The sequence below is a fragment of the Oncorhynchus tshawytscha genome, linkage group LG17 (genome assembly GCF_018296145.1).
Source record: "Oncorhynchus tshawytscha isolate Ot180627B linkage group LG17, Otsh_v2.0, whole genome shotgun sequence".
In the NCBI taxonomy this organism is placed as follows: Eukaryota; Metazoa; Chordata; class Actinopteri; order Salmoniformes; family Salmonidae; genus Oncorhynchus; species Oncorhynchus tshawytscha.
In genome coordinates this window covers 21,853,981-21,866,250 of record NC_056445.1, presented here as the reverse complement: position 1 = coordinate 21,866,250, position 12,270 = coordinate 21,853,981, and the positions used below count along the sequence as shown (strand labels likewise).

Below are 12,270 nucleotides of genomic sequence, written 5' to 3'. Positions count from 1 at the left end.
ACTGTGTTGTAGTCATGTGCGGTAACTAGGGCTGTGGGGAACAATTTTCCAAGCGTGTCAAGGAAAGTTGTCTGCTGCACCAGGAGGCCACCACCAGCTGGGATCCATAGCAACCGTGGATAAACATGAGTTACTACAGCATAAGGTAAGTTTAAAAAATAAATAATATACATATAGATAGTTCTTATATAGATAGTTCTTATAGTTCTTTGCCCATGATATTATGTAGACATGCGGTGACCAAATTTGATGGGCGAAGTGTGTCTGATGGGTGGTGCGCGAGGCTGGTCTGTCACTTAACTTTTTCAGAAGGCACTGCTGCTCGAGAAGACTGATGCTAGTTTGGCTAATGTTAGGCTAGCTAGCTAACGTTTCTTGCTTGCCTGAAGATAGCGTGCTCCGTGAAGAGACTAGAACAGAGGCTGAGTGGTAAATCAATCATGGAAGATAATACCAAGCACAAACTAAAATACATATTTTTCACAACTTTAAATGTAGCTAACTATTCTATTTTTCTTGTTAGGAATCAAGCAGAGTTAAACGCATATTTTTAACGATTTGGGCATCGTTTTATCACGAAAAGGAAGCATGAGCTGGTCAGTGAATTGTAGCTAGGAAAACTCCATCGATTGTTAGCTAGCTAACGTTAGCGTGCGTGTTAACGGTTTAAGCAGAAAGCACACAATTCTTCATGGATTGCTCGTCAACTATTTGTTTCATGTTTTGTAACAGTAATGTGTTTGAAAATGAGAGAGTATTTTTAAAATGTTAACTTGTTAGCTAGCTACAACGTTCGATCTGAAAAATGTCAAAATTGTATGAACATGCATGTTGACAACGGAGCTATAACGACGTTATAAACATCTGGCAAGGCTCACGTCTTGAATATGTTGGGTTGCTAACGTTACATTATTGCGTCACGAAAGCCATCAGATGGGGAATATATTACACTCGATTTCTCGAGTTACTGTGGCTTTGTCATAGGAGCTTGCGCCATTCTCCTTGGAGACGGCATCGCATAAATGTGGGTACTATAGCATGCTGCTTGCTAAAAAATACAGTATTAGGGCCTATGAGGGGGGCAATCTTGGCAACATCACTCGGCACGGTCACCACCAAAGAAGTCTCCCGAAACGGAAGAAGTGACAGGATGAACAACATCAACAAAAGCAGGTGAATCAAGCTAATGTCATAGGATAATGATTGTATGGCTCTGTGGCCAACATGGGGACAATCCGATGTTGAATAGGGTGTTGGATGGTTCAGTTCGTGGTTAAGGATGTGATAGTAATGTGATATGCTACATGGAGGCAATAGACAAATTACAATATGTCAGTCAGAGTATGATTATTATTTAACACAACCTGAACCCTTCTGCATAACAGAATCAGCTGTCATAAACACAGTCATGACAACTTTTCATTAAAATTACAATTGACTTTATACTGTTTATGACCCTGCTTTTTGCAACTTCATTTCACCCTGTTAAGTTGAGTGTCATTTAGGGATTCTTAATGCTTATTTCACAAGCAATCATTTTCCTTATGCTGTGCATTTCTGGTCAAAATAATGACACTCCTCCCCCATATTATTGTGGATTGGAATGTAGTATGGCTGAATGTTATGTGACTATCTGGAGGCTATAGAGAATTCCAGTCTTTGCTTTTTAAAGAGTGCCTACGAATGTTGCAATACCATTGCACCCACAACAAACAATATTATTGGCTATTCCCTTTGTGACATTAATGCACACTGTTGAAAAGGGCTCAGGACAATTAATAGGCAAACATGTTGACACAAGAACTATGCAATCTGGTTTCCGAGCTGGTCATGGGTGCACCTCAGCCACGCTCAAGGTCCTAAACGATATCATAACCGCCATTGATAAAAGACAGTACTGTGTAGCCGTCTTCATCATCCTGGCCAAGGCTTTTGACTCTGTCAATCACCGCATTCTTATGGCAGACTCAATAGCCTTGGCTTCTCAAATGACTGCCTCGTCTGGTTCACCAACTACTTCTCAGAGTTCAGTGTGTGAAATCGGAGGGCCTGTTGTCCGGACCTCTGGCAGTCTCTATGGGGGTGCCACAGGGTTCAATTCTCGGGCCGACTCTTTTCTCTGTATATATCAATAATGTTGCTCTTGCTGCTGGTGATTTTCTGATCCACCTCTATGCAGACGACACCATTCTGTATACATCTGGCCCTTTTTAGTTTAGTTTAGTTTATTAATTTGACCATTTAAAAAAACAAGCACAAATAAAACTTAAAAGCCTTACATGCACATGAATAAAATCATCGAGGATAACACACAATAAAGTCTGGGACTTATTTCCATTGTGGTCCTTTTGAGACAAGATGGCTAGACAAGATCAAACACAGTACGTTAGTGAAATAATAAAACAAAAACATAGAAGAAGAACACCTATCTCATCATTCCAGTTACATCATATTCATATGGGCACAGAAGACATCAAACATATTTTTACTTTCTTTTTAAAGCTGTCCAGAGAGGACTATGTTTTTATAGACAGAGGCAACTCATTCCATTCTGAGGCTCCAGTATATAAGAAAGTACTTTTCCCAGCATTGCTCCTGAACCTGTATAAGCACACATCAGCAACACCTGATCTGGTGCTGTGATTGTGTGCATCCCTAACACGAGGAAAGTAATCACTTAGATATCTGGGCGCAGGACCATAAATATTCCTGTAAACCAAATCTAGTCTAATCTGGGACACCCCAGCCTCAACAGGCAGCCAGTTTAGTTCCTGAAAGCAGCTCCTGCCTATGTGAGTATGTGGACTCACCTTCAATACTACCATGATCAGCTTATTCTGGGCTATCTGGAGCTTCCCCTTCATAAGTTTAGATAAGCCCCCAAACCAGGAAGTACTAGCATGGTCGAAATGGCATTGAATGAGGGCAATAGCTAGCACTTTCATGGAGTCCTTATCAAGCAGCTTGGACTTTCTAGCCAAAAACTTAGTCCTGGCATTAACCTTCCCTAGCACCTTATTGGCCATGCTCACACCTCCCAAGCTTCCATCAAGGATACATCCCAAGTAGCTAACAGAGGTTTTAGTAGTCAGCACCTCACCCCCTAACTCCACTCTGATTTCATACGACCTACACAATTTAGGTCTGGATCCCCAAATAATTGCTTCAGTATTCCCTAAGTGCAGAGATAGCTTATTATCTCCAAGCCATTTGCTAATGTTAGTAAGCTCTGTGCTAAGTATGCTCTCCAACATAGTTTTACTTTTTTTTGAGACACCAGAAGTGTAGAGTCATCCGCATAAAGAAAAAGACGGCAAGAACAAGCATCTTTCGTATCGTTAATATACAATAAAAACAGCAGAGGCCCAAGCACGCTCCCCTGCGGAACGCCACAACTCATTGGTTTTGCCTGAGACAGTGAACCATTAACCTCTACTCCTTGCTCCCTTCCTGATAAATAGGACTTTACCCAGCCTAGAGGGATACTGCTTAACCCCAGTGCCTCCAGTTTGGAGATTAGGAGACAGTGGTTAACTGTATCAAAGGCCTTCTGTAGCTCAAGCAGTACCATGGCACACAGATTTCCCTCATCAATCTCTTTCCTGTGAAGTCAGTCAAGTAAAGTAGACATGAATCAGTGGAGTATGTTTTTTTTTAAACCCGATTGAAAATCATACATTAGACCCTGTTTGTTAACATATTCATACATTTGCTCATGTACAATTCTCTCCAGGATCTTTGATGTTACACATTGGATAGATACAGGCCTATAATTCCCAGGGTCAGACTTTATCCCCTTCTTATACAGAGGTATAACTTCAGCTTGTTTCTTGGACACTGTGGTAACAAACCTCCAAACGAGCTTCAATGCCATACAACACTCCTTCTGTGGCCTCCAACTGCTTATAAATGCTAGTAAAACTAAGTATATGCGCTTCAACCGATTGCTGCCTGCACCCTCCCACCAGACTAGCATCACTACTCTGGACAGTTCTGACCTAGAATATGTGGACAACTACAAATACCTAGGTGTCTGGTTAGACTGTAAACTCTCCTTCCAGACTCACATTAAGCATCTCCAATCCAAAATGAAACCTAGAATCGGCTTCCTATTTCTCAACAAAGCCTCCTTCACTCATGCCGCCAAACATACCCTTGTAAAACCGACTATACTCCCGATCCTCGACTTTGGCGATGTCATTTACAAAATAGCCCCCAACACTCTACTCAGCAAACTGGATGTAGTCTATCACAGTGCCATCCGTTTTATTACCAAAGCCCCATTTACTACCCACCACTGTGACCTGCATGCTCTCGCTGGCTGGCCCTCACTACATATCCATCGCCAAACCCACTGGCTCCAGGTCATCTATAACATGGAACCCAAACCGTCTGAGCACGTGCGCCATCGTGCATACATTTATTTTGTCCCCAACACCAAACGCGATCACGACACGCAGGTTAAAATATCAAAACAAACTGAACCAATTACATTAATTTGGGGACAGGTCGAAAAGCATTAAACATTTATGGCAATTTAGCTAGCTAGCTTGCACTTGCTAGCTAATTTGACCTATTTAGCTAGCTTGGTGTTGCTAGCTAATTTGTCCTGGGATATAAACATTGAGTTGTTATTTTACCTGAAATGCACAAGGTCCTCTACTCTGACAATTAATCCACACACAAAACGGTCAGCCGAATTGTTTCTAGTCATCTCTCCTAGGCCTTTTCTTCTCTTGACATTATATTGTGATTGGCAACTTTCATAAATTAGGTGCATTACCGCCACTAACCTTGTTCGTCTTTCAGTCACCCACGTGGGTATAAACAATGAGGAAATGGCACGTTGGTACCTGCTTCTATAAACCAATGAGTAGATGGGAGAGGCAGGATTTGCAGCGCGATCTGCGTTACAAATAGAACTGACTTCTATTTTAGCCCTTGGCAACGCAGATGCGTGAGCAGTGTGGGTGCAATGATTGAATAATATAGATTTATACATTTATTTTGCAAAGCTCATGCACGCGACACGAGCGGTGTAGTCAGCCTATAGGTCTTTGCTAGGTAAAGCCCCACCTTATCTCAGCTCACTGGTCACCATAGCAACACCCACCCATAGCACGCGCTCCAGCAGGTATATTCCACTGATCATCCCCAAAGCCAACACTTCCTTTGGCCGCCTTTCCTTCCAGTTCTCTGCTGCCAATGACTGGAACAAATGTCAAAAATCTCTGAAGCTGGAGTCTTATATCTCCCTCTCTAACTTTAAACATCAGCTGTCAGAGCAGCTTACCGATCACTGTACCTGTACACAGCCAGTCTGTAAATGGCACACCCGACTACCTCATCCCCATATTTTTACTTACCCTCTTGCACCCCAGTATCTCTACTTGCACATCATCATCTGCACATCTATCACTACAGTATTAATGCTAAATTGTAATTATTTTCGCCTCTACCTCCCTACTCTTCTATATTTGCACACACGGTACATAGATTTTTCTAGTTTTATTTTATTTTCTGTTATTGACTGTACTGTTGTTTATGTGTAACTCTGTGTTGTTTTTGTCGCACTGCTTTGCGTTTATCTTGGCCAGGTCTCAGTTATAAATGAGAACTTGTTCTCAACTGGCCTACCTGGTTAAATAAAGGTGAAATAAAATAAATAAATACAGTGTTTCCTCTAGGATTTCCACCAAACATTTTAGATGTTGGACGCTGAGACAAAATCTTGCAGTTTTAAAGCTAATTTCCTGCAATTCTACAATCTACAATTCTACACATTTTGCCATATGGCGGAGAAAACATTTTACAGTTTTATAGCTAGTTTCATGCTATTCTAAACATTTTGCCATGGGGATGAGAACTTTCTACCCAATTTAATGGTTCTTTTGATGAGCAAATTAAAGTAGTGTTAGCTAGCTAGCGTAACCTGTAAACACCAAATTAAATTTCTATCATGATCTGATGTTTTCCATATTTATGCTGATTTACTCTAGTAACTAGCTAATCCTTTCCTACAATTCTACACATTTTGCCATGGGACTGAGGGAAAATGTGCAGTTTTAAAGTAACTGTCCAGTGAAAATCTCACTTTTAAAATGTAATATTCTGTTATATACTATTCTCATATTGAAATAATGTTCTTGACTCATCCTATACTCGTATTTGTGGCCAAACCATAAATTGGAGCTTGCTATTTCCTCGTGGAGTATGATGTAATACTCCTAACGAGGTTGAGCTGACCAATCAGCGGTCTACTCGTATTACATTTTTTTAATGACCGGTATATGCCCACGCCATTCTGTTGTTGGGGTACGCCTAAACCGTTCCAACACAGAAAAGCTGCTGTGCATACTTAATTACATTTTTTTTGGAAGGAAAACTATTTTACTCATATTGTAATTCATTATAGGTCATATTAATCTGGAAACACTGGACAGCTACCTTTAAGCAAATTTCATGCAATTCTACACATTTTGCCATGGCTTATGCTGTGTTCTTATGCTATCTGAGTGACTCAAACATTATAACAAAATCAATAGTTCAATGATTATCTTATTTAAAAATATGTACCCTCATTATCTTTTCTGCATACTTTATATCTGGTTTTAGTCATTTAAGTTTACACTGAAAACATTTTATGAATACAGGGGAAACACTGACATGACATGTTGGAATGTTGGAGCATGCCTCTCCCTGCCTCGTCTTACTCTAGCTTTTCAATCAGTTTCAGAACTGAGGGCCCTGTGCTTAATGTAATGGCTTGTCTGAGGGAAATCAACTCTCCCTATGGTCCCCCAGCACTCCTATTGATGTCTGTTTGATGTCTGTGCATTAGGACTGTGCTGACCAGAGGTGCCCTGAGAGTAGAGCATGGTGCTGTGTGCGTAAGAGGTTACTGTTAACTAGAGGTCAACCGATTAATCGGAATGGCCAATTAATTAGGGTCGATATCAAGTTTTCATAACAATCGGAAATCTGTATTTTTGGACGCAGATTTTTTTTTTACTCCTTTATTTAATCTTTATTTAACAAGGCAAGTCAGTTAAGAACACATTCTTATTTTCAATGACGGCCTAGGAACGGTGGGTTAACTGCCTCGTTCAGGGGCAGAATGACAGATTTTCACCTTGTCAGCTCGGGATTCAATCTTGCAACCTTACAGTTAACTAGTCCAACGCTCTAACCACCTGCCTCTCGTTGCACTCCACGAGGAGACTGCCTGTTATGCGAATGCAGTAAGCCAAGGTAAGTTGCTAGCTAGCATTAAACCTATATTACAAAAAACAACCAATCAATCATAATCACTAGTTAACTACACATGGTTGATGATATTACTAGTTTATCTAGCGTGTCCTGCGTTGCATATAATCGATGCGGTGCGTATCGTTGCTCCAATGTGTAACTAACCATGAACATCAATAACTTTCTTAAAATCAATACACAGAAGTATATATTTTTAAACCTGCATATTTAGCTAAAATAAATCCAGGTTAGCAGGCAATATTAACCAGGTGAAATTGTGTCACTTCTCTTGCGTTCATTGCACGCAGAGTCAGTGTATATGCAACAGTTTGGGCTGCCCAATTTGACAGAATTTTATGTAATTATGACATAACATTGAAGGTTGTGCAATGTAACAGGAATATTTAGACTAATGGATGCCACCCATTAGATAAAATACGGAACTGTTCCGTATTTCACTGAAAGAAAAAACGTCTTGTTTTCGAGATGATAGTTTCCAGATTCGACCATATTAATGACCTAAGGCTCGAATTTCTGTGTGTTATTATGTTATCATAACTAAGTCTATGATTTGATAGAGCAGTCTGACTGAGCGGTGGTAGGCACCAGCAGGCTCGTAAGCATTCATTCAAACAGCACTGTCATGCGTTTTGCCAGAAGCTCTTCATTGTGCGTCAAGCATTGCGCTGTTTATGACTTCAAGCCTATCAACTCCCGAGATTAGGCTGGTGTAACCGATGTGAAAGGGCTAGCTAGTTAGCGGGGCGCGCGCTAATAGCGTTTCAAACGTCACTCGCTCTGAGACTTGGAGTGGTTGTTCCCTTTGCTCTGCATGGGTAACGCTGCTTCGAGGGTGTCTGTTGTCGTTGTGTTCCTGGTTCGAGCCCAGGGAGGAGTGAGGAGAGGGACGGAGGCTATACTGTTACACTGGCAATACTAAAGTGCCTATAAGAACATCCAATAGTCAAAGGTTAATGAAATACAAATGGTATAGAGGGAAATAGTCCTATAATTCCTATAATAACTACAACCTAAAACTTCTTACCTGGGAATATTGAAGACTCATGTTAAATGGAACCACCAGCTTTCATATGTTCTCATGTTCTGAGCAAGGAACTTAAACGTTAGCTTTCTTACATGGCACATATTGCACTTTTACTTTCTTCTCCAACACTTTGTTTTTGCATTATTTAAACGAAATTGGACATGTTTCATTATTTATTTGAGGCTAAATTGATTTTATTGATGTATTATATTAAGGTAAAATAAGTGTTCATTCAGTATTGTTGTAATTGTCATTATTACAAATAAATGTAAAAAAAAAAATTGGCCGATTGATCGGTAGCGGCTTTTTTTGTTCCTCCAATAATCGGTATCGGTAACGGTATCGGTATTGAAAAATCATTATCGTTCGACCTCTACTGTTAACTCTGCAGAAAAAAATTTGAAATCCATAGGTCCATTTTTACCCTGAGAGGAGAATAAAATCAGAGGGCAGTTCCCACCCTTTCCTGTTCTATTGCTGCAATGTGGACTGTGATTATTTGATGTAATCTGCTTGTGTATTCTTTCAGAGGATGTGTGTAGAGGATTAGTGTAAGGAACAGACATGTAGCCTGGGCAGGGTTTCCATTAGGAAAATTAGGCGGCGGACACCGTGACCGGCAAGATTTTAATTTACCGGATTTTTGAGAAATTTACCGGACATCCATATTTATTTATTATTATTATTATTTAAAAAAAAAAAAGTTTGTTTTTTTCTTTCACCTTTATTTAACTAGGTAGGCTAGTTGAGAACAAGTTTTCATTTACAACTGCGACCTGGCAAAGATAAAGCATAGCATTGTGAACAGATAACAACACATAGTTACACATGGAGTAAACAATAAACAAGTCAATGACACAGTAGAAAAAAAGTCTATGTACATTGTGTGCAAAAGGCATGAGGAGGTAGGCGAATAATTACAATTTAGCAGATTAACACTGGAGTGATAAATGATCAGAAGATCATGTGCAAGTAGAGATACTGGTGTGCACAAGAGCAGAAAAGTAAGTAAATAAAAACATGGGGATGAGGTAGGTAAATTGGGTGGGCTATTTACAGATGGACTATGTACAGCTGCAGCGATCGGTTAGCTGCTCAGATAGCAGATGTTTAAAGTTGGTGAGGGAAATAAAAGTCTCCAACTTCAGCGATTTTTGCAATTCGTTCCAGTCACAGGCAGCAGAGAACTGGAACGAAAGGCGGCCAAATGAGGTGTTGGCTTCAGGGATGATCAGTGAGATACACCTGCTGGAGCGCGTGCTACGGGTGGGTGTTGCCATCGTGACCAGTGAACTGAGATAAGGCGGAGCTTTACCTAGCATGGACTTGTAGATGATCTGGAGCCAGTGGGTCTGGTGACGAATATGTAGTGAGGGCCAGCCTACTAGAGCATACAGGTCGCAGTGGTGGGTGGTATAAGGTGCTTTAGTAACAAAACGGATGGCACTGTGATAAACTGCATCTAGTTTGTTGAGTAGAGTATTGGAAGCTATTTTGTAGATGACATCGCCAAAGTCGAGGATCGGTAGGATAGTCAGTTTTTCTAGGGTAAGTTTGGCGGCGTGAGTGAAGGAGGCTTTGTTGCGAAATAGAAAGCCGACTCTAGATTTGATTTTGGATCGGAGATGTTTGATATGAGTCTGGAAGGAAAGTTTACAGTCTAGCCAGACACCTAGGTACTTATAGATGTCCACATATTCTAGGTCGGAACCATCCATATGCATTGGATGTTCTTATATCAGCAAGACAGGTTTTATCGAAAAGCAAAACATTGCCCATTGCGTCTTCATCCCTGCTCGTAAATCGTAAATGAATATCATTAAAAAAAAGAAAAAACATTTAGCCTAGAAGAACAAGTCGCCTACACAGTAATAAAACACAACTTCAAAATGTAATATTTGTATAATATAATTTGCAAACGACCTGTCCTATAGCCCCCCAAACACCCAGACACTGTTTGTTTGTGTCCAGCAGTCATGCACACAGATAGCACAGCTGCAATCCTGGCATGTAAAACATCTCACCTATCTCTCAAGCCCTTTCCAGTAGCCTATCCTTCTCTCTTTCTCCGTAAGGGCAACTGAGGCTCCCTTCTCTCTCTGCTGTGGGTTTCATGCTTGGGTGACTCAGTTGGCAGAGGATGCGAGTCTGTTTTAAGAGCTGAACAGAGGGGTGGAAAGGGACCTTAACACAGCAGCATCTGAGGCTGATACCACAAACCTCAGAGTGGAGGGAAAAATGCAGCACATGAAACTACTGAACAAGCGCATGGATGGACAAATGAAAATCAGGGTGTCTGTAAGGTATAGTGCACACGATTATCATGGTCGGTGACCAAAGATAATCATGCACTCACAGTCTCACTCAAAATCAGTTACCATTCAGTCTGATGTAGGAAAATTGTTCCTGGTTTAATTCAATGTGTCTTAAATCAGTATCAGTAATTCCCTTTCCATAAAGGTGTGGTTGTTGTATCCCGATTTCACAATGGCTCAGCAGACCTATAACAAACCAGCTGGACCTCAAGTATCTAACTGTACAAGACCTGTGGGTGAGAAAGCCGTTTCAACAGGGTAGAAAATGAAGTGCAATTTACTTCCTGTTTTCCAGCACATTCCGAACACATGCCTCCTCAGTTGGCTTGGACAATCCACCCATTTGACTCAGGGACTGACAGACAGAAAAACAAATCTGGTATTTGCAATAGGTAGGCTGGTGCTCAACTGTATCATGTAGGCTACATCATTTTAGCCTACCTAATCTCCCGTGAGCCGATTCTGCGTGTAGACCGAAGAATCTGCCGTGACTCAATGGGATGCATGAGATAACGAGCTTCTGTAGTTCCGGTCTTTGGGTTTTCGTCATTGTTATATGGATGTAAGGCGGTGCTTCGAGTGCTGACCAGTCTACACTTAGCTCTTGTTTCCATCATTTGTTTTGACAGTGTTTAATTACTCTCAGGTGAATCATTCCCCAGATTGCCCTCAGCTGAGGAGAATGCCATTTTCCCTTCGCTGGTACGCGCATGCAAACACACGTACACAAACAGAAGACGATATGACTTAAAGGTCCTGTGGTCTCCTAGCAACAGGATCAAGGTCCCCCACTTCTTGCCAGTTTAAGGAATGAGAGGGTTGTTTGTTTATACTTCTGGTAATTGGGAGTAACTGTGGTTGTCATCCAGAAACCGCTCTACTTACACGGATTCAAGGAGGATGTAAGAAAAGCCTATGTAGAAAGGCAGAAAACCAGAATAATGTGGTTTCACATTGACAAGAAACCATTTGGTTCATTTTGCTATGACTAAGCAAATTCCATGTTCTGGCATTTTCTGTCAAAATAAAAGTGTTGGAATATTTTACTTAAGATACTGGGCCTAGGCTAAAGCTCACAAAACGTAAACTTTCCTAATTGGTGTAAAATTCAGTTTGTGTAAATGGTCTGCGGTTTTGATATGTGCAATATCTCCCTCTGAGTCAGAAAGCATTTTTAGCTATTACGATACAGTCATGTCCAGTTTTAGAACGTGGCCTATCAGTCTATATATCTGATACATCTTAGAAACTGAAGAAAGACGAACTTGTAACTAAGTCAGAGGACCAAGTTTAGCGATTTTATTCCCAGTATTTTGTCTTGGCATGAACTCACGCCACATTTAGACTCCTCTAACAAATCCCTGTGGGTTCACTGTGTTGTGTTCAGAGGCTAGCCTCAAGTGTGGCGTCATGGCAACGGCTCCTACTCCGAGACCTCACCCTCAGCTGCGTGGCGCTGGGACTCCCTCCTGGCTGCAGGGTAGCAGGGTTGTAGTTGGAGCTTCAGGTAGACCTTCAGACTGACTCTGGACCGGGTTGGGAGCACCATACATTACCGGAGCTGCTGCTGGACCTTCATACACCTAGACTGACTGATACAGCATCATGGACCGTGTAAAGAGTGGTGTCTCCCAGCCTGTCTACAGCCACTGCCTACTTAGG

At 41.2% G+C, this 12,270-nt stretch overlaps 1 protein-coding gene across 2 annotated transcripts in view; it reads left to right on the top strand.

Annotated features, from left to right (window-relative positions):
- zmp:0000000711 (tubby-related protein 3) overlaps nucleotides 1-12,270 on the top strand; it is a 38,163-nt gene continuing 25,893 nt past the window's right edge. The window contains exon 1 of one of the 2 annotated variants that reach the window (XM_024402209.2): nucleotides 1-145. In XM_024402209.2, coding sequence (XP_024257977.1) covers nucleotides 126-145 — 20 coding nt within the window. In that variant the 5' untranslated portion in view covers nucleotides 1-125. Of the gene's footprint in view, nucleotides 146-298; nucleotides 1,174-12,270 lie in introns of those variants that run through there. The other variant, XM_024402208.2, reaches the window with a different exon arrangement.